Source organism: Protomyctophum bolini, assembly GCF_963924005.1.
Source record: "Protomyctophum bolini genome assembly, chromosome: 3".
NCBI classification, from domain to species: domain Eukaryota; kingdom Metazoa; phylum Chordata; class Actinopteri; order Myctophiformes; family Myctophidae; genus Protomyctophum; species Protomyctophum bolini.
In genome coordinates, this window is record NC_137864.1 from 8,735,091 (window position 1) to 8,758,819 (window position 23,729).

Sequence of the window (23,729 nt, forward strand, 5' to 3'; positions counted from 1 at the left end):
ACCGATCTACAAACTGACAATACAATGCGTCACAACAACTTGGAAAATTGGAAATACTCCAGTAAAGTAAAAAATATATATTGTACTAAGTGACTAAATGTACTTGGTTACTTACTTTACACCACTGTAATTACAGTAATTACAGTTGTTTTGTTCGTTTTCCTTTTGCCTTTTTGCCACCAGCAGCATGCAGGGTGACAGTGATGCACCTCTGTGTGCTGAGTGGATCCACTGCTCTCACACACACACACACACACACACACACACACACACACACACACACACACCGTCATCCTCCATTCCATGCCTCATTGACACATCAACTGATGGATGTAATATGTTGTAATTGCCCTGTCACTCTCCTCTCCTCTCCTCTCCTCCCCCCCAGGCCGGTGGACAGGCTAACGTTGTCATGGAAACGAGATGGGCGTCGGCTGAGCAGCGGGCGTCGGCTCGTTATTTCCAGCCCCGCCCTGTCGGACACAGGCGTGTATGTTTGCGAGGCGTCTCTTAGCAACAGCACTGCCAAGCCGGTGGAGGCCAGGGCACACCTGAGTGTCATGGGTAAGACAACACTACAAATTATTAACAGCCATTATCTAATCTATCTAATTGGCTTTGTCCTCGCTGCACGTAGCAAACCAAAGAGACACTGTCGCACTGACGCACACATAAAATCTATGCTCCAAATTTATGTTTGCGCTCCCGAGAGTCAGCGATCAATACGGGAACGGCGTGCACTGCACGTGCGTACGTACGTGTGTTGTGTGTGTGTGGGCGAGCGTGTGCGCCTACAGTGCGCGTACAGTATCTAAATAGAAAACAGCGTGCGCTCTGCCACATATTGTGTGATTGATGATGTGAAACTTCTCTGCTAGAGTTCATCAGTTGCTTTTGATCTGCACTGATTGGCAGAGTGAGAGTGATCATAACACACAGATAGAGAGAGAGAGAGAGAGAGAGAGAGAGAGTATGCAGTGAATATTTATATATTCTACTCACTCTCTCTCTCTCCCTCTCTATCTCTCTCTCTATCTCTCTCCCTCCCTCTCTCTCTCTCTCTCTCTCTCTCTCTCTCTCTCTCTCTCTCTCTCTCTCTCTCTCTTTCTTTCTCTCCATCTCTCTGTCCCTCTCTCTCTCTCTCTCTCTCTCTCTCTCTCTCTCTCCCTCTCCCTCTCTCTCTATCTCCCTATCTCTCTCTTTCTCTCTCTCTCTCTCTCTCTCTCTCTCTCTCTCTCTCTCTCTCTCTCTCTCTCTCTCTCTCTCTCTCTCTCTCTCTCTCTCTCTCTCTCTCTCTCTCTCTCTCTCGTCATTAGGACAGTGCAACACTCATAAATGTACAAGCCTGTTACAATTACCGCAATTATTTCAGGTAATCGCAATCACTTGGCATAATTGTCATAATCGTCATGATCGCTTATGCGCGTTGGAAAAAGTTTCATATTTTTCCGCAGTAACAGAAGTAGCTCGTCTAGTATTTCACAGAAGTATTTGCGTTACTTTATGTCACACAGGGAAGGAATGGAAGATAAAGGGTGTTTATCCCATTTTGGGCGGGAACCCCTTTTTGTGTTTTAAACATTATGTTATAATTTAGCTATTGAAAAATAGCAGATTTACAAGCTTGTAGGTCTGCTATTTTTGAAAAATCGTAAAGAATTGGCGCAAATCTTTGAATTTAACTCTAAATGGGTTTTGTAGATAAAAGAAAAATAGTTTCTGTATGAACCAAGTCCCTCACACTTCATTTACGGTCTGTGGAAACCAGCGGCATGACGTTGTCCATTCATTCAGGGGCGCAATAAGCTAGGGGACGGAGGGGACGAATCCCCTGCCAGCGTCACATTGGTCCCCCCCAAATGAGTTTGGGGGTCCCCCTCTGGCTGGGGGGTCCCCCCCTTTATCCCCCCTGGCTCCAAAGTTATTTTAGGAGTAATACTTGTGAAATCCTGCGTTCATAAACGCGATATATTTTGAAGGGTATATTTGATCCACCCCTGTCTAAATCCCAAAATGGTTTGGCCCATCTACCTTCGGTTTTTTGGAAGTTGTTACACCACCATCAGTGACCCAATGTGCTTTGCACTCTGTGGTGATTGCGTAATGATTCTAATAATACAGGAACAGGATTCAATAGGTCAACACTTTTGGTGTCACGCACAACTTTTGGTAACGTCTAACGTGTATTGACTAGATCGATAGGAGATGAATGAATATACTATATCCTCTACTCTAGTACAGTGGTTCCCAAACCTTTTCGTGTCAAGGACCCCCAAATGGACACGTATTAGCCCGCGGACCCCCCTCCCCCCATTTGAAGAGAAGAGAATTGTTAGAGCCATTTTCTATTTATGATTATTTGTATTTATTCAGATTCTATTTATTGCCTGTATTGTTTATTTTGCGGTCATTTAAATTATAATTAAGCTATGAATTTGACGGACTGAATGGAGGTTTCCCCTCCCCTTTTGTGAAATGATTTGTATAGGTGCTAGGCACCTGATCACATATAGGTGACTCCCTGCTGGGAGAGAATGTAGAATGGACTCCCTGCTGGGAGAGAATGTGATAGACGGGGAAGCGTCACAGTTTGTTGACCGCGCTCACAGGCTCTTTTTGTTTTATTTAAATACAAAGTTTATGTTATAAGAAGGAGAAATAAATATGATTTGTTCTGACAAAACAAGCCGATCTCCATGAGTATTTTGAATCAAGAAGAGAGGCGACGCGAGTAATATAACAACAATAGACTGCAACACCACCCCGACCAACAGTGGCCTTATTTGTTTGCTAAGAAAGGCCACGATATTAGTCAACAAACTCCGCATGGTGCGGTAGTAAAGGACGGCAACATTTCACAACTACAAGCGGCTTGGAAACGGCGACATTGACGACAACCTCACCTTGGACTTGAAGTTGTTTCCCCAACGGGCCGTGAGTAGTAGCCTAGCCCAAGGCTATAAAAACAAAGGAGCTGCTGCTCAAATTATGAATGAAATGTCGCGCCGATGCGCTGTTGCTTTATTGGAGTGAATTAAACGAAAAGCAAATGTTGCGCGCTGATGCGCTGTTGGGAAATGGATGCGCTGAAATTAATTGGAACGAAAAATAAATGCTGCGCTGATGTTGGGAAATAATAAAATGGATGCTTTGAAATGAAACTAAATGAAAAGCAAAATGAAATGAAGGAATGCTTTGCATAACTGAGAAATCAAATCAAAGGGAGGTTCTCAAATAAAATCTTTGATCGAACTCAAACTGTGTGGAGAACATTACTGATTTAACAATATGGATGAGGAGGTTTCTGTGGACCCCGCCGCGGCGGAGGATGATGTTAAATCACTATGTGGAACGCGCAGAGGGAAACTTGGTGTTTGCACTCGTAAAATGAGAGAGGTTCAAACTTTGCTGGTACCGGGTGGAAATGTGAAAGAGGTTAATAATGATGTTGCCTCATTTAAAATGTCACTGGATGAATTCGTTCACTATCATGGGTTGGTTCAAAATCTCCTGTCTCACGAGACAAAGAAGGATGATAATGATACATGGTATGAACCAAAAGTAACTGTGTTTCACGAGTTCTTGGATGAAGTTGACACATGGGTAAATGAACAAAACCAACAAATGACCGTGGAACCCCATGACAGTGCCTCAAATGTGTCAAATGAGTCAAAACGATCAAAAGCAAAATCAACTAAATCTACCACTTCGTCAGTCAAGGCAACCCGTCTCAGGGCTGAGACAGAGAAGGCTGCACTCCTTATAAGGGCATCAACATTAAAGGGAAAGCAGGCTCTAGAAAACAGACTGGAACAAATGGAACTGGATATCAGCCTGGCTGAATATGACGCCAAAATAAAGATCTTGGCGGATTTTGAATCCAGTTCACAACCACCATCAGAACTGCTTAAATCACAACCACAAATGCCACAGCCAAAATCACATGATGCCATGAATGATTATTATGAAAGTAAAACCAAAAATGCAAATACAACAGTTGACCCAGCTGAGCCATTTCCAGTCAATCCAAACCCGGCTTATTCACTTGGAGCCAGACAAAAAACAACATTTCAAGGAATGTCAAACCGTGGCCCAGGGCAGCCACCAGCACCAGTACCACCAGTATCAACTCACAGGACCCAACAGCAGCAACCAATGAAATTTGGGACAGGAACTGGAGTGTCAAACAATGACAACTTCTTGACTGTAATACAGAGGCAAAATGAGATTGCTGATTTACTGATTGTTCAGCAAAAAATGACATCACTTCCCTCTATAGAAATCCCAGTTTTCGATGGTGACCCTCTAAATTACCAGGCATTTATGAGGTCATTTGAACATTGTATTGAGGAAAAAACAAAAAGCCGCCAAGATAGGCTATATTACTTGGAACAATATACCTCTGGGCCTTGCAAAGAATTGGTTAGGAGCTGTCTTCACATGAATGCTAACGAAGGCTACATTCAGGCCAAAACCCTGCTAAAGAAGCATTTTGGTGATGACATGAAGATTGCAAGTGCCTATATGGAAAAAGCTCTGAATTGGAACTCTATTAAATCAGAGGATGGAGATGCATTGCACCGTTATGCGCTTTATCTGAGAGGCTGCTGTAATGCAATGAGAGATTTGGAGGATATAGAGGAGCTGGATTTGGGCTCTAACCTGAAACTGATTGTGTCCAAGCTGCCTTATAAATTAAGGGAAAAATGGAGAGAAACAGCTTGTGACATTTTGGAGCAGACTCATAGGAGAGCAAGATTGACCAACTTGGTTAAATTTATGGAGAAGCAGGCCAGTATACTGCAAGATCCGTGTTTCGGTGACATTAGTGACTTACACGAGGTGAAGATCTCAAAATCAAGCAGATCTACAACGAGGAGAAGTAGTTTTGCTACTACAATGGAAATTGTGTCTGACAGCAACGCTGAAAATACACCGGTCAACATGCCTTTAGGTGTGCATGATGCCTCATGTCTCTACTGTACAGGAAAGCATCCTCTATCTGAATGTCAGAAAATGAATGTACAAGCACATGAAGTTAAAATTCAGTTTCTTAGAGAGAGAGGACTATGCTTTAGATGTTTGAGAGGAGGACATTTGGGCCGTAATTGTGCACAAAGAATGACCTGTCAGAATTGCCAGGCCAAACACCCTACTATTCTGCACATTAATGGATTCAAACCAGAGATGGTCAAATCTAACGAGGCAGAATGGCATAATGAAAGGCATGCGGATACATCAGCTGTCACCAGCGCTCTGGTGTCACTTAGAGAGGGTGAAGGAACCGGGGCTGGTAAAGACTGCGTACTTGCTATAGTGCCAGTGCAGGTGAAACTTCGCAGTGGAAATAAGAGTGTACTCACCTACGCCTTCCTGGACCCAGGTAGTACCGATACATTCTGTACAGAGAAGCTCATGAGGCAGCTTGATGCTAAAGGACAGAGAACTGAAGTTCTAATGCAAACCATGGGAACAGAGAAAACTGTCAAGAGCTTTGAGCTGACTGGTCTAGAAGTAAGAAACATGGAAGGTGGTACATACTTGCCATTGCCCAAGTTATACACCCAAGACAGGATACCTGTAACAAAAAGAAATATACTCACCCAGACGTATCTTGACAAATGGCCTTATCTGCATGAGATCAAGGTCAGAGGAATTGATGCTGACGTGGAGCTCCTTATTGGAGTGAATACTCCAAAAGCCACGGAGCCACGGAAAATCATCAATAGTCAGGATAACGGTCCCTACGCAGTGAAAACATTGCTAGGTTGGGTGGTGAATGGACCACTGCATGCTTCCACTGCTGTGGATAAGAAACGTCGCATGGTTTCGGTGAATCGGATCTCAATCGTTCACATTGAGAAAGAACAACATGCACATGACTTCACAGGGAAGGTACCACTAGATCTACAAAAGGAAAACGGCAAACTGCGGTACAGACCACACCATGGTGTTTACCATACACGCAAGAAACGCAAGAAAAAAATTAAACCTCTTTTGGATACGAGTCAGAAGTTACAACACTCTGGGACTCATGCAACTCGTGCACTTAACCTTTCATTGGACTTGGAAAACGCTGAAAACACCATTTGCCACAAGCAAAGACAGCATTTCAAGGAGGAAATGTCCTCACTGGAGAAAGGAAAACAGTGCAGTAAAAGAAGCTCTCTTTACAAGCTGGACCCTAACATTGACAATGGAATAAAAGGAGATGGAGGCAGGTACAACACCTCGCCGACCTATTTCGGAAATGTGGGACCAAGGATATGGAATAAAATCAAGAGAGATTTCATCCCTGGAGATCTCGTTGTCATTGTTGATGACAACGCACCGAGGAACTCGTGGCTCCTGGGACGAGTCATCAAGACCCTTCCAGGACCTCAAGGACTTGTTCATAGCGTCCTGGTAGAAACCAAGACCAACATCATTCAAATACCCATCACCAAGCTCTGCCTGCTCTTGGAAACAGCTGACAGAGCCTACTAAGCCCCTTCTTCTGGTCACATGGCTCTGACTAGTGGATATGACACCCCCCCCCCCCCCCCTCCGGAACAACGCACACATACACACACACACATTCAGACACACACTCGCTTGTATCATACAGACTTTGGTCGCTTGAATAACGGACTTGAATACGAACAAGAAGAAAGAATAATGAACTTGATTATGCATATTATATGCTGAGGACAAGTGTCCTATATGCTTTCATTCTAATGGCTCTTTGATGTCTTATTATTTGGTAATTGCTTTGTAAGCAATTCGGGGCTGGTATGTTAGAGCCATTTTCTATTTATGATTATTTGTATTTATTCAGATTCTATTTATTGCCTGCTATATGTATTGTTTATTTTGCGGTCATTTAAATTATAATTAAGCTATGAATTTGACGGACTGAATGGAGGTTTCCCCTCCCCTTTTGTGAAATGATTTGTATAGGTGCTAGGCACCTGATCACATATAGGTGACTCCCTGCTGGGAGAGAATGTAGAATGGACTCCCTGCTGGGAGAGAATGTGATAGACGGGGAAGCGTCACAGTTTGTTGACCGCGCTCACAGGCTCTTTTTGTTTTATTTAAATACAAAGTTTATGTTATAAGAAGGAGAAATAAATATGATTTGTTCTGACAAAACAAGCCGATCTCCATGAGTATTTTGAATCAAGAAGAGAGGCGACGCGAGTAATATAACAACAATAGACTGCAACACCACCCCGACCAACAGTGGCCTTATTTGTTTGCTAAGAAAGGCCACGATAAGAATTAAGGACCCCCATAAGAGAAGATTTATACAGCTCTAGCAGTAGCAGTGATTCTCAACCCGTTTAATTTCAAGGACCCCGCTGCGTCCACATGACATGCCACAAGGCGACAAGGGTCCATTTGGTTCCAAACTATCATGTAGCTGTACTGTACCCCCTGGAACTCACGGCTCAAGGACCTCTAGGGGTCCCCGGACGGCCGGACCCCACTTTGAGATTTATATTATTATATTAGCCGCTAATGAAAGCACAACTGTCAACACCAGGTAAGGTGCAACTACATATTTAAAACATGCGAACCAAGTCTCCTCTCCTGAAAACTGCCCAGGTGTTGTACATTTTATATAGAATAGGCTGACTTACAGATGGTCAGTGAGTTTTGACCTGTTTTAGGCACTGCTGATAATGTGGTTAAACTTTTACGTTTTGAGACACATGGGAGAAGGAGGAATCACAGCCACTGCCAGGTAATTCATAATAATAATAATAACTGTGCCAAAGCAGTTTTGTATGTGCATTGAGTCACTGGAACAACCTCTCTGTAGTCCGACCCTAACCATAACCCCACGTTTTGGTGGTTAGACCCCCCCATCCCCCCCTCCCCTAGGGTGGTGGGGGGGACGTATTTTTCGGCGGCGCCGCTCCGCGGCGCCGCTCTATATCCCCCCCTAGCGTTCGGTCAGTGTTGCGCCTCTGCATTCATTCTTTCTTTCTTTCTTTCTTTCTTTCCTATATTTATACGCGGAATACAGTCGAGGGCAAGCCCTCATTTTCAACGTAGCCGAGGTTACAATGCATAAAATACAGTCACAAGATAATAATACATCAAACAACATTATAAATCAAAGGAACTTTGTACAGAACAACCATCAGTGAAATAAATCGACAGAAGCAGGAGCAATCACGGTGAAACATATTCCGGAGCATTTCTTTTGAACTGACCGAAGGATGGCAGGGAGCTCAGTTTGAAGGAGTTTTGGAGTTCATTCATGTTTACAGTCTATGCCCGTAAACATCACTTACACAGTACTGTACATGTATACCGTAACTATCACAGTATCTCCCTGTCACTCACTTATACTTCCGCTCCTGTGAGGCAACATATTCATGTTTTTAGGCTTGCACTCTCACAACCACATGCACTTTCTTTCACCCTGTTATCATTTTGTGAAACAAATCTCGTTTCACAGTCTCTATACCTCTCACACACTGAAGAAGTTAATCTGCGCTTATGCTGCTTGCCAATATTCTTCAACCCATTTTGACCTGAGATCAGATTCTAAAAATGTCTTCTATGAATCCTGACAGTTTTCTGAAAAAGCTATGTTTCTGTGTCAGTCGTTCTTCGATTTTTCTAAAATAGCAGACCTAAGGCTCATACAGTACATACTTTTTGGTTATAGGTTATCACCGTTTTAGGTGATAGCGTATCACCTAAAACGGTGATAAGAGTTGAGGCCGTCATACTCGTGGTGATGTCCCCCGATTGACCCCGCCTCCCTGTGGTTTACCCAACTTCTAGACCAATCAATGAACGGGAGTGATATAGCTCCAGAGTGAAAAGACTTGTCTGATGGTATAAAAACAGAGAGATGGGTCTGTGTCCGCGGTGATGGCTGATCATCACCGCGACTGACGTAATGACGTACTGTTTCTATATATGTGCCTGACATAGAAACATAGCTTTTTTCAGAAAACTGTCATTTTCAAACAGACATTTTTATAGAATCTGATCTCAGGTCAGAATGGGTTAATTTACTGTAGGGACTGAGCGCCTTCATCGGTTGGCTCGAAGTGCTTTTGAAGTTTTGCTCTGGGATTGTGTGCTACTCGTCCACAAGCGAGTGGTATATATTATATACCAGCTCTAACCGGTTCCACCACACCATGACTATACAGTACGTCTTCAGCGTTGGATATATGGTCATTCGCATTAGTGTTCACCTCCTCCTCCTCCCCTTGTCTGAGCTCCCTTGACACGAGTGTGGCAAAGACTGCAGCATGTTGCAAGTCTTCTATAGCAGGTCAAGTGAACTATTTTATCATGTGGAGACATGGTGAACTGCTGTTTCTCTCACAGGGTTTCAGCTCCCTTCATGTTGCCAACCACCCTCTGCACTCTGCCCAGCAGCTTTGCAGCACTAGTGTTCACTTGAAAGGCTTTCCGCTTGGACTGGATATATTGTGTGAGAGAAGCCACCGTGTTATGGTGCAGGGTCATGTCTGCCTCCGCTCAGACGCTCATGTTTCTTGCATTATCCGGGGCGGGTTCTTTATCTGCAATGTTCCAAGGTTCAAGGTTAGCTTTATTGTCCCTTGCGGGAAATTGGTTTTGCAGCCAGATCATAGTAAAAATACACACAAAATACACACAACAACAACATTCAATACAGGACTAAGAACAGGGCACTATAGAGACAGAGAACTCATGACATACAGTAGTATAGCAAAGTCAGCAAAAGTGTATTTTGTCGACACTTAATATTATTCCCTGTGTGCAATTCATTGAATACTCTCTTTTCTGAAAGACATGACTTAGCTCTTGGGTCGTCACTTATTGCGAACGCAGTGAGCACTAGAGCGGTTCCTGCCTGTGTAGAGCACAGAGTAGGTGACGATGGAAGGTGGAGATCCATGCCCTATGCCCTATACACGATGGAAGTTGGAGATGCATTAATGTTTACTTTTTCTTTACTTTGATACACTGTCGTAACTTAGTAATAGCGGTGTATATATCTTTGAACGGCGCGCAGCACGCAGTCCCCCCCCCCCCTGCACCGTGAATTTGATTATAATGGAACGCTGGCAGGCCATCTTACACAAATAGATTCATTAGTGTCCATCTTCATAATTAACGTTACGTTTCATCTGCATACGATGTGACCTCGCAGTCGCGGTGTGTGGACAGCTGTTGTGAAGAGTCTAGGCATTAGATCCGTGATGTGTTGGATGTGTCATCGTCCAATGCGTGAGTACTGTGCACGTGGTTGTTAATTTGTGTTCAAAAGTTGTGGAAGACTTGGCACCTTTGCTACATCTTGCCTGTGTATCGCCCTCTCGTTTGAAACGGTCTTCATTTTGACAGTTTTGATTTGGTTTCAGTCATAGTCTTTTGAGTAGTAGCTTTAGTCGTCATCTGAAATGTTTTAGTTTTAGTTTTAGTCTTAATATCATAAATTTTAGTCGACTAAAGCGGGCCTTGATGGCATCATAACACCTGATTTCACACTTCATTGCATGCTGAAAATTGCAGATCTTCAAGTAGGCTACCTCTTCTTTTTTCTGAGCTTTCTTTTTGTTTGTTTTTGACAAAATTGTCAATATATTTTGTCTTAGTTTTAGTCATCCTAGCTTAGTTTTTATATATTTCTCGTTCGGAAAAAAAGGTAGTCGACGGACATTTTTGTCATAGTTTTAGTCGACAAAAATGTGCCTGAGGTCGGAGCGGGCCATCTCCTCCACCCATATCAAAGCCCTGAGGTCGGAGCGGGCCATCTCCTCCACCCATATCAAAGCCCTGAGGTCGGAGCGGGCCATCTCCTCCACCCATATCAAAGCCCTGAGGTCGGAGCGGGCCATCTCCTCCACCCATATCAAAGCCCTGAGGTCGGAGCGGGCCATCTCCTCCACCCATATCAAAGCCCTGAGGTCGGAGCGGGCCATCTCCTCCACCCATATCAAAGCCCTGAGGTCGGAGCGGGCCATCTCCTCCACCCATATCAAAGCCAGTGCTTTGATATGACATGCTGTCTGATCTGTATCTTGGATCTGGGCTCTAATGTATTCATCACGTCACTTAATCCATCAACTCTCTTCCATGCCGTTTTCACTGTCTTTACGGTGTCTCACACTCAGACTTTCCTTTGTTCTCACACACGGTGTACAGACAAAAGTGTGAGCTGTGCGTTATCGTAAGGAGTGCAGAGGGCTTGGGCGTGTGTGCGTGCGTGCACGTGTGTTTGTGAAAAAAATAAGTTACCTTAAAGTGGAAGAAATGAGAAGTTAAGTCTCCTTATAGATGGCTTGAACAACATTTCACAACAACAGGGAGATTTTTTGCGGCTGCACACACACACACACACACACACACACACACAGAGACCCTCCTACCCACACAGACACACAAACACTGCATGTGTCTTTTGTGTGTGTTTGCCATGCAATTTAGCCTTGTGTTGTGTGTAGGAACAAAGGAGAGCGAGAGAGAGAGAGAGAAAGTGAGTCGAAGTGTCCTTGAGCAAGACACTGAACCCATAATTGCTCCTGATGTGCTGGTCGGTGCCTCGCATGGTTTCCCCCGCCATCGGTGTATGAATGTGTGCGTGAGTGTGTGAATGTCATGTATTGTAATGCACAATACTGTACAATCTATGTGAAGCGCCTTGGATAAAGGCGCTATATAAATGAGAAAACTCATTTCGTCCGCTTGTATCCGCGGCCTCATTCTTTCGGTCATGACCCAGACCCACACTTCATGACCATGCTGTAGGTGAGAGTATAGGAACGGAGACTGCTCGGTAGACGGAGAGCTATAGTGATTATGACTGCTGCAAAGCAGGGCCACTGCATTTAATTGGTCTATACCTCTCCTTCTCCATGTGATGTTTGGGTGAGCAGAGAGTCTCCCCCGTGTGTCTTCACACCATCACGTTATTAATACTGCTTCTATAGATGGTGGAATGCAATTTCCATCAGTTTGTGTCTCGTCCAACTTTCTGAATCTGTCTACCTAACTAACTATAATGAGGGGCGGATGTTTCTTAAAGGTAAACGGGAGCCGACACTCTAATTGGTTTAACACTCTGGGTGACTGAGGGGTCTGAATTGAATGCCAGAAACACGCCTGCATGACACATTCAGTCTGACGTCTAAATACCATGCGCTGGCTGGAGTGCTTTAGTGCTCAGATATAGTGCCATCTACGCTAAAGTAAGTAGCACAAGTGGTGCCAATTTACGGCCCAATAGGGCCCATAATCTTCTGTCTGTTGTTGTTAAAGTAGTAGTTCACCCCCCCCCCCCCCCCCATGAAGCCTTGAATTTGTAGAGTTTTGTGTTTGTTTGTTTGTCTGCTTTTGTCACACAAAGCCAATAATTTTATCACCGGCTCTGCAGAGGCTGTGTTTCGACACAAAGGAACCACCGCTGGTCATCAATGTATTGGCATGGAATGCGACAACACACACACACACACGCACACACACACACACACACACACACACACACACACACACACACACACACACACACACACACACACACACACACACACACACACACACACACCAGACGTCTTTGAAAGTCAGGGAAAGCTTGCTGACTTCTCTTCTTTCACATTATATTATGCTTAAAGTTGGGTTATGCTGTATGCTTTTGATCTTCTGCATGTAGGGGTTGATTTATTGTATTCCCTTTCCACAGTTTGTTTATATTTTTATTATTATTAGTCCTTTTACCCTTTGAACAATTACATCTCCTGTCTTGGCTTAGCCCACACATTATGTCTCATTGTCTTGATTTGCTCCTTTCTTTCTGTTTTTTTGTTTTGAAGGGATTCATTTTTTCAAGTCCATCCGCACAGAATAATAATTTGTTTTTCATTTTGTTCTTTTTTTAGCCGTCATGAGTCATTTGACATTTTATCTTGAAGCTACAATCCGGGACCTATTTATAATGAATACATTTTCCCAATGTCTTTTGTACTTTAAGTTAATATGATTAGGCTATATACCCCGGTTCACATGAGAGAGAGAGAGAGAGAGAGAGAGAGAGAGGTTTACCCAAACTCAACTATTCCCCACTCGACAACAGCTAGGAGGACATCAATATTCAGAATCGGTTGTATTTTGTCACATCACAGGTTTTACAGGTGTAAACTGTAAAGCAGTGGTGGGTGAGAGAAGAGAGAGGACAGAGCTACAGTTACAGTGAGAGCAAGGGAAAGGAGATAAATAAAACCCCCCATGGTTAAATATAGAACACATAAAGATATTGGACTACACGTACAGATTGTTTGTGAAAGCAGGTATACATGAATACACAGTCAACATTGGCAGCATACATGCAGCTGTGCATGCTTATGAATGACGCCATGAGGTACAGTATAACTTAAGTATAGCGGCGGAGACTAAGTGGCCGTTGTGCCGCCATTATGTGAAGTCATAATGTCAGACAATGGAATAAACGCAGAGGGAAAAGACAGTGGTTGTCAGGGGAACAGGCCGCCGCTGTCCTTGGTGGTGTTATTAGTGGTTGCTTTCTGTGGGTAGTAGAGCCTTTCAGGAGGCATAGCGGAAGGTAAACGCTGCTCGGGTGCGATGCCGGATCCTCCAGGGAATGCAGCTGTAGACCTATACCGCCTCTCTACCCCCATGTATTACATAGATTAATATTAATACACATTGCAGAATGTTGCTTTATATGCCTCTTATTAAACAAAGCATTTCGGTTGCGGTTTTGTTTGACTTTTTCTAAACTTGGGGTGATGTAACTGAACTGTAACTTAACTTCTGCGCGACGCGACGTGTCATTGTTTCTCTGCTGAGTGTTCTATTCATAGAACCGCCGATGCTTTCTGTTCTCATGGAGTTCTCATCCTTCCAATGGACGTCTTGTCTCTCCACAGAGACTCCGTCCTTCTCCGCCAAGCCCAAGAGGAAGACACTCGCTGACATGGACAGGAGCGTAGACATCCCCTGCCTGGCTACAGGTAAGCTGTGCGCGCGCGTGCACGTGTGTGAACAGTTTCTATACACTGAACAGTATGATTTCAACGGTGTTCAGTGATCACAGTGTTCTGTGTGCAATTGTTTCCCATTGTTTTGTTTATATTTGTTCCCCAGAGTAAGTAGTAGTCTGCCAAAGTATATATTCTGTTCCAGAGCCATCAAGGTGACAGTGAGAGCACGCACGCACGCACTCATAAAGGGCACAGAGAGGAGTGCATGCACGCACGCACAGTCACACACACACACACACACACACACACACACACACACACACACACACACACACACACACACACACACACACACACACTCATAAAGGGCACAGAGAGGAGAGAGAGAGGAAGTGGCACATTTTAAAAATATACTGCAGCAGGTGTAAAGCCCAATTACACACCGTCTGTGAACGCCGCGCGTCAAAACAGCCGCCTCCGTTATTTTCAATGAACCTATCCCACACCGGCGGCGTCCGACGCGCGCTGGCGCCCGTTCACGCCTCGCCTGACGCTCCGATACGCCCGCTGTTCTATTTTCCAGGCGTTGCCGCGCACCAACGGCTGTGCCGCGTCGCTTCACAGACGGTGGGTGTTGGGCTTAACAAACTACCAGATTGTGTCTGTGAGGGAGAGAAAAAGGCGATCCAATTCAATATTGTGCTTTGTGCCAACATTTATTGGCCTCGAGGCATCCGGGTTGGAGCTGCTGTGTTGAAGTTCTTGCCCCAGCTCACCACCGTGGAGACTGGAGTTTTGAATCCTCCATTGTTGCATCTGGCTTGGCCGGTCGCCCCGCTGAATGGGTTCACGCAGGGTTGGAAGCCGGGTGGGGAGGGTGATCTGTTGAACAGGGAATCCCTTGAACTGGGAACATAATAGCCTAGTGTTCAGCAGGAAGGGAAGATTATGTCAGAAAGGCATACAAACGCCCAGGTCCATCAGGCAACTTCATAGGTATTAAGGCCTTTATTGTATTTGGGCTAGAGACATTAAAATTCACCCTATACGCGTGCTGCAATAGGCTCTATATGAACATACGACATTTTGGAAATGAGAATATATATATATATATATATATATGTCATACTGGCATCTTTCGTCTTCATTCCTTCACAGGTGTTACCAATGATGTTCCATTCTGGTCAAACGGTGTCAGGGTGCTGCTATTGTGCATGTTGGTTCACTATAGAAACACTCTGCTACACCAGTGGGTTCTAAATGGCCCTGTACGGGTGTTATGGGGAGGCCTTGACATTTTGAGAAGTTTGAGAACCACTGTGCACTAAATGGCACTTAATTAGTATCTTATAACAGGGTGCAGGTAAAAAGTGACAATGTTTCGATGTGTAAGTTACATCTTCGTCAGTACTTCGTACTTCAAATATGAACTTGACAGCTGTCTCTTAATCTAAAAATGTTGTTCTATTTTTGTATTTGACACCTTACTTAAATATGACAGCCAAAAATGTTGTTGTCTCCACCAGGCCGAAGGCATGGGGAGAGAGTTTGTTTGTTCTATTTCTGTACTCGACACTTTACTTAAATATGAACTTGATAGTTGTCTCTTAAACCAAATATTTTGTTCTATCCTTCCTACACCTGTGTTGTATTTATAGTCTGTATATTTATAGTCTCAATGCACATTAACTTTCATCTGGATAATTCCTCACTTGTAGGTTCCACGTGAAAAATATGTATGAACTACTGATTGCTGGCTGTGTGACATTGGTTAACTATAAGGGCCTGCCCCCTGCACCATGTGTGCACTTAAGCCTTACTGTGTTGCCCCCCCGGCTATGACCTGACGAAGATGTAACTTACACATCGAAACGTTGTCACTTTTTACTTACGCCCTGTTATAATAAACTAAGGGCCTAAATCGTCTGAGCTGCCCCAGTGCCTTCTTGTTCGCATGTTATCTGTCCTGCTTCTGAGATGCACCAGACTGGCCTGCTATAGGCTGCTAGAGGCTTCTGAGATGCACCAGACTGGCCTGCTATAGGCTGCTAGAGGCTTCTGAGATGCACCAGACTGGCCTGCTATAGGCTAGAGGCTTCTGAGATGCACCAGACTGGCCTGCTATAGGCTGCTAGAGGCTAGAGGTGCGGTTTGAACTCCCTTCTACCTTAATTCGTATCATTGGTAAGACCTGTGAAGGAAGTCAGAAGAGTTCTGGAAGACTTTCACAGCTTTTTTCAATGGCGTTCACCTTTTTCTCTTCCTGGATCATTCCACTTTTGCCGCGACCACCATTGTATTTTCAATTGGCTCTAACTATGGAACACATGGACTGATTTACAAGCGGACTTAATCCGCGACCGGAAACTTTGGACGAAAAATAGAGTATAGTGTATACACTGTGCAAGATAACATTAAGAATATACATCCAATTATACAATAACACAAGTAAGAAAGACACACGCACACATACACAGATCTTTATGACCTATTAGCTGCTCAGTGTTCTGGATCTCTGCCCTCCTCCTCACATCTTTTATTCACTGTGTTTTTTGGCCCAGACCTCACAATTAATATATTATTAGTGCCACCCTTACCCTTTACGTGTCCGCCAGCGCCTTCCAATCAAAATATTATCAGTGCCACCTTTACCCTTAACTGCCCACACCTTGCAATCAATAGATAATTAGCAGCGATCCCGCCGGCATGCATATTACATGGAAGCGGAGGAGTGTGGGTCCGTTTGTCATAATGAGCAGTGGTGGAGATTCTTATTAAGTGTGTGTGCGTTTGTGTGTTTGTGTGTGTGTGTGTGTGTGTGTGTGTGTGTGTGTGTGTGTGTGTGTGTGTGTGTGTGTGTGTGTGTGTGTGTGTGTGTGTGTGTGTGTGTGTGTGTGTGTGTGTGTGTGTGTGTGTGTGTGTGTGTGTGTGTGCGTGCGTGTGTGTGTGTGTGTGTGTGTGTGTGTGTGCGTGCGCGTGCGTGCGTGTAGGAGTGCCACAGCCCAGGATAGAGTGGTACAAGGACGCGGTGCCTCTGTCCAGACTGGCCAACCCCCGCTACAAGATCAGCGCGGCGGCGGGCCTGACGGTGCGCCGCGTGCAGCCGGGAGACGGCGGGATATTCCAGTGCATCGCCCGCAACGCCGCCGGAGAGAACCAAGCGCACACGCAGCTCATCGTCTCCAGTGAGCACGGAGACGCACGCACGCATGCACGCATGCATGCACACGCACACACATTTAACCCATTTAGACCTGACGTCGAAATTTAAAAAACTTTCACTCTGAAAGAATATGTAGGATTTTTTTACCTAGCGCGGCACTCGGTGGCACGCTACGTAGTATCACAATCATCAAGCAGTATCACAATCATTTTAACCACTTCATCCAATCATATGTTGGTTATTTAAAACTAAAGATTTAAGATCTAAAAGGCAGATCTACTTTTGAATCATTTTGAATTATTTTCCTTGGCACAAAAACATTACACTACTGTCTATGTTCTTGTCTTCCTCCTCGGCTGGGACTGGGAATAGAAGGATGGAGGCTCTGCAGAGAGAAGACATGTGTTAGCAGTACAGAAAGAACAGAAAAGGCATCAAATATATACGCTCTAAAAATAGAACACGCAGCAGAGAACCAATTACACAATAAACGTTCACAAGTCTTGTTAAGTTCACGAGTTTAGGAAGAAAAACTAAACGTGGACAAACAAAACCAATTGAATTTGTTTGTTAAAGTATTTAGAGGCTATAGAAAGTGACATTCCGAGATGTGTATTTATGTAATATGTATTGGAGGAGAGACGTGAACATGTGGCTGCGTTCCCTGAAGGATCCGGCATCGCACCGAAGCAGCATTTACCGTACTGCCATACCGTTGCCGCTGGGCAGGAACCTCTAGTCGGGGGATATTAAAACAATCTGAGAATAAATTCCTTCCCATTTTTTCACCAATGTGTTTGCAAAGGTGTCTAGTGTAACACATCTCACAAAGACTGAAACTCGGTTTACCTAGGGGGGAATCTGCATGTGACAGCTGCTGAAAGTCGCAGGGAACCATTAATAACCTACTGTAGCCAGGAAAAAGTTTCAAAAGTTTAATTCTGCTTGTGAGGGATCAACCTATAGGGAAAAGTCTTTGTAAGAATGTGTTACTATAGTAGTCACCTTTACAAACACATTGGGGAAAAATGATTGATATTTTTCACAGATTGGGAATATTTTCTGTTAATATCTTTTTCATTCAGTGGTTTTTTTCTCCAACGTTTTTGGCTGGGAACCCCCGGAAATGCTTTGGCCATGCCTCGCGGAAAATAGTTTTGGATGCACAAGGTCGGAGAAGGACAATATATGATGCTAATGTGTCTAAACTGTCTGTTTTCTGTGATGTGTGTGTGTGTGTGTGTGTGTGTGTGTGTGTGTGTGTGTGTGTTCGTGCGTGCGTGCGTGTCTGTTCGTGTGCGTGTTCGTGTACGCGTGCGGACGTGCATGCTAGGTGTAGCCCCCGCCTTCTTGCAACCGCCATCCGAGCAGACGGTAACCAATGGCCACACTGCTCTGTTTACCTGCCAGACCACTGGAGCCCCCAAACCTGCTATTACCTGGAGTAAAGGTACCCTCACACACACACACACACACACACACACACACACACACACACACACACACTGTGGGTGACACTGCTTCAAGGATACTGCTTCAATGGATTCAATGTTGAAACTTAAAGCAAGGTCATAAAGTGAGCGTGTGTTTCCTTTCTGATGTTTTTTTATGTAATGATGTCTGCCGTGACTGACAGGTACGTCAACGTAATATTATATAAAACAATGTTCTGCTGTCTAGACACATTGAGTAACCGCCTGTTTTCTTACAGGCTGACTCGCACTGCAGGCCGTGTTTACAGCATGTCCTCTGCACAAGGTGCTCTTGTACTCTTGTTTATGTGGACATAAATAATATGTCATTTTGTTTGTCCGTGCGTGCGACCGTGCGTCTGTGCGTGTGCGTGTGTGTAGGTTCTCAGATCCTGGCCAGTGGCTCGGTCCAGATCCCACGGTTCATGCTGCTGGAGTCAGGAGGTCTGCAGGTCCAGCCGGTCAGCCTCCAGGATTCAGGAGAATACACCTGCGTCGCCTCCAACTCGGAAGGATTCGTCAATGCGACCGCTTCACTCACCATCTGGAGTACGTACGCACGCACGCACGCACGCACGCACGCACGCATGCATGCACGCACGCACGCACGCACGCACGCACACGTGCACGCACGCACGCACGCACGCACGCACGCACACGTGCACGCACGCACGCACACAGACAAATACACAACCTCTATTCAATATTGTTTATGTTAACCCATTTTGACCTGAGATCAGATTCTAAAAAATGTTTTCTACATCCTGACAGTTTTCTGAAAAAGCGATGTCAGTCGTTCTTCGTTTTTTCAAAGAATAGCAGACCTACAAGCTCGTAGCGCGCCACTCGGTGGCGCGCTATAGATCTGCTATTTTTCAATAGCTAAAGCATAACATAGTGCTAACACCAACAGGGGTTCCTGCGCAAAATGGGTTAAATAGACACTAATTCATCCATAGACGTCGACTCTCATTAACCCGAGGTCACCGCAAGAGGCCTGATTGGACATTGGGGCAAGCTGTGCTGCTTTGCTTTAGTGGTCAGGTAATATGCTGATTGGCCAGGTGACAGGCGATGATTGATTAGCTGGTCAGCCTATCGATTGCCTGATTTGGTGTTGTCTGCCGCGCCGTTTCACACTAAATTGGGTGAAATGAGTTTGCGGTTGTCCTGGGCGTGCCGGGTCCTCTGTATGGAGCAGTGTGATTTAAGGTGGACGGCATTGCATTAAAACAAATGGCTCTGTTCAGCTGGGTCACGTCACCTTGCACTGCCTCCAGTTAGGAACATGCAACTTACAACTTAGCAGCATTTAGCAGACGCTCTTATGTATAGGGCAACTTACACGTATAAGATTGGCATAAGCAGAGCAAGCATGGACAATAAACAAGATACACATAGTCTCAGTGGTAGAGTGCAGAGAGAACAATGTAGTGTAGACACTTTAGGATACTAGGATAAGTAATCAATGGAACTAACATCTGTCTAAACCACATGCTATATCTACTTAACATTCTTAACTTTGTAAGCAACAAAGCCTGAGAAAGAGTGATCAAGATATATCAACATAGTAAACACCTTTGTCACAAAAGTGACAAAAGGGGATGCAAGAAGCATACTCCATTTAGGAACACACAGTACCTACTGACAGGGTAAGCACACTGCACACACACACACACACACACACACACACACACACACACACACACACACATGTGTTGCATTCTCTACAAAACGTAGTGACTAATATCTGGCAGAACAAGCATGACTAATAGAGTATAAGCAGAACTCTGGTAAATATAAGTGTGTGCGTGTGTGCGTGCGTGTGTGTGTGTGTGTGTGTGTGTGTGTGTGTGTGTGTGTGTGTGTGTGTGTGTGTGTGTGTGTGTGTGTGTGCGTGTGCGTGTGTGTGCATGTGCGTGTGTGTGCGCCTGCCTTCCTTCCTGCGAGTGTGAACGAGCGTGCCCGTGTGCTCTTTCAGATGAAATCTGCCTGTGTAAATTATAGACTAATTAGCGGTGGAAGGAAGGGTCTCATTATTTTTGCATCTGAACAGGCATGCACTTCCACCACCTGAATAATGAGCACTGTTGCCTGCATAAACAAGGGTGGAGAGAGCATACTGTAGATATTAAAAACATATTGATGCCTCATTGGTCGCTGCACTTTGGTTGGAGAGACCCGTCTCCAAACGGGAGGAGGAAGTCAAGCGGAATCTCGGAAGGCAAAGCGCTGCTGGGAAAGAGGGAGTCGAGGCCTCTGATTGGCCTATACCGAACGTCCACTTCCGTTCTTCTGTTTGGCTTCCGCTATGCTTCGCAAGGGGTCTCGGGAAAGCTTTCCAATGCAATCCAATCACGCATCGCTATAGAGCGTCGCAGTCCCACCCCCTTCCATGACGACGCCAGGCCCAGGAAATGATTCCCAATGCATTTTTCCCACAGACATTTCAAAAGGTATTTATTTAAAGGCGGTTACGCCGCAGACAAAGCCAACTGGAATCGTGACAAATCATGACAACAAACACAATATTTTGGACCAAACAAATAATTACTAAGAAGAAAAACAACAAAAAAAGTGTTGTAACCTGCCGTTTTTCTTCTTCTTTCCAATTATTTGTTCGGCCCAAAACTTTTTGTTTGTTGTCATGATTTGTCACGACAAGAGTTGGCTTTGTCCGCGGCGTAAACGTCTTTAAATAAATACTTTTTGAAATGTCTATGAGGAAAATGAACGGAGAATCATTTCCTGGGCCCTGGTAGGGGGCGGGACTGTGACGCTCCATTGCCTCCCGTTGCCTCCATGTTCTCCGTTGAGATACCGTCTACCTTTATATGTCTATGGGAGAGAGTGTATCTTTCCCAGAGCCACCCAGGACCAGGAGCACTTCCTGCTGACAGATAGGTACAATGTGTTGATGACGTTGTTGTTGTTGTTGATGTTGTCTTCAGGTCGTACAGTCATTTCTGAGCCTCCATCAGACCAGCGCGTCATCAAAGGGACCACAGCGACGCTCAAGTGTAACGCCACTCATGACCCCAGAGTCATTGTCAGGTATGCCTGATTTGTGTGTGTGTGGCACTGTGTGCGTGCGTCGTGCGTGTGTGCGTAGGGTTGGGAACTGGAAGGAAACGGTTCCAATATTGAGGAACCAGATTCAGTTCATACATTTGGAGCTGGCATGCAGACTTCATGTAATGCTAATCACAATACCGGTGGTTTTACATTTACATAGCAAGGACCACCATAACTCTGAGAGTGGACCCAAATGGACCCAAATGTGTAAGGGTCCATTTGGTTCATGGGTCCATTTGTACACTCTCAGAGTTACAGACCTATTAGGGATACATTTGGAACCACTAAGGAATCGGATCGTTACGGAACCAGAATCGTTAAAATCCTAAAGGATCATTCCCAACCCTATATAACGTGTTTGTCATGTATAAATGTGTCCCTCTCTCTAGTTTCATAATAACATAACGACATGTGTTTGTCATGTGTAAACTTGCCTGTTTCCCTCTAGTTTCATAGTAACATGTGTTTGTCATGTGTGAACTTGCATGTCTCCCTCTAGTTTCATAGTAACATGTGTTTGTCATGTGTGAACTTGCATGTTTCCCTCTAGTTTCATAGTAACATGTGTTTGTCATGTGTAAACTTGCATGTCTCCCTCTAGTTTCATAGTAACATGTGTTTGACATGTGTGAACTTGCCTGTTTCCCTCTAGTTTCATAGTAACATGTGTTTGTCATGTGTAAACTTGCATGTCTCCCTCTAGTTTCATAGTAACATGTGTTTGACATGTGTGAACTTGCCTGTTTCCCTCTAGTTTCATAGTAACATGTGTTTGTCATGTGTAAACTTGCATGTCTCCCTCTAGTTTCATAGTAACATGTGTTTGTCATGTGTAAACTTGCATGTCTCCCTCTAGTTTCATAGTAACATGTGTTTGTCACGTGTAAACTTGCATGTCTCCCTCTAGTTTCATAGTAACATGTGTTTGTCATGTGTAAACTTGCATGTCTCCCTCTAGTTTCATAGTAACATGTGTTTGTCATGTGTAAACTTGCCTGTCTCCCTCTAGTTTCATAGTAATATGTGTTTGTCATGTGTAAACTTGCCTGTCTCCCTCTAGTTTCATAGTAACATGTATAAACTTGCATGTCTCCCTCTAGTTTCATAGTAACATGTGTTTGTCATGTGTAAACTTGCATGTCTCCCTCTAGTTTCATAGTAACATGTGTTTGTCATGTGTAAACTTGCATGTCTCCCTCTAGTTTCATAGTAACATGTATAAACTCTCTAAACATGTCTCTAGTTTCCGCTGGGATCGCGGTGGAGTCGTTGTCCTTCCCTCAAGCGGTGGGCGTGTCTCCGTGCGGCAGGGCACCCTCACCATTGGCCAGACGTGGTCAGGTGACATCGGGGACTACACCTGCACCGTGACGTCACAGGCCGGCAACGACACCCACTCGGCGCGCCTCGAAGTCATGTGAGCTTGGCAGTTTTTTTTGTTATTTTGGTTCATTGTACAGGACGGCCATTTTTAAATTAGAGCTCACATCAGAGCTCATCTCAAGCCAATACCAATTAAGGAACCTCTCATACTGCTTGCAAATAAATACATACCAGTCTAATAGAGCACCAAAGTCTGCCGTAATGTACACATCCTACCTGGGCCATGTTCTGTTCCCACATTCTGCCAGGACTGCCATTGGATTATTTTGAATTTATTTTTGAATTTTCATGTCATGTGAAAGCAGGGAATCATAGCTTCAAGTTGACATATTGGTTGTTCAGTTTGACCCACCAGTTTTGGAGATATGGCTTATAGAGTAATGTCTTTCAGAAAACAGCGAGTTGAGAAAACAGGCTTGAAAGGTTCACTTCTGTTCACATTACACCTAGCTACATGTTTAAGCATTTATTTCATATTTACTTGTCGATTTCAGCTCTGACACTTATTTCAGACATGCTCTAGTATGTGAAGAGTCTGCCTGTGCTAACTCATTTAAAAAAAAAAAGTTTTTCTCTGGTGAAAAGCTGGAATTTGCGTGATGGCAGTCTCTCAGTCAAATCTGGTCACATATGTGTCCCTTTTGTGCCAATATATGGAGATCTCTGTATCTCTCTGTCTGACGAGTGCAAACTGAC

At 44.5% G+C, this 23,729-nt stretch overlaps 1 protein-coding gene across 1 annotated transcript in view; it reads left to right on the forward strand.

The window, feature by feature from the left end:
* Window positions 1-23,729, forward strand: part of LOC308312064 (protein sidekick-1-like) — a 313,497-nt gene that overhangs the window by 220,021 nt on the left and 69,747 nt on the right. Inside the window, exons 7-13 of the mRNA XM_080758887.1 lie at window positions 389-564; window positions 13,887-13,970; window positions 16,931-17,125; window positions 18,437-18,553; window positions 18,957-19,124; window positions 21,527-21,629; window positions 22,894-23,067. Of these exons, the coding sequence (XP_080615013.1) occupies window positions 389-564; window positions 13,887-13,970; window positions 16,931-17,125; window positions 18,437-18,553; window positions 18,957-19,124; window positions 21,527-21,629; window positions 22,894-23,067 (1,017 nt within the window). The remainder of the gene's footprint in view (window positions 1-388; window positions 565-13,886; window positions 13,971-16,930; window positions 17,126-18,436; window positions 18,554-18,956; window positions 19,125-21,526; window positions 21,630-22,893; window positions 23,068-23,729) is intronic.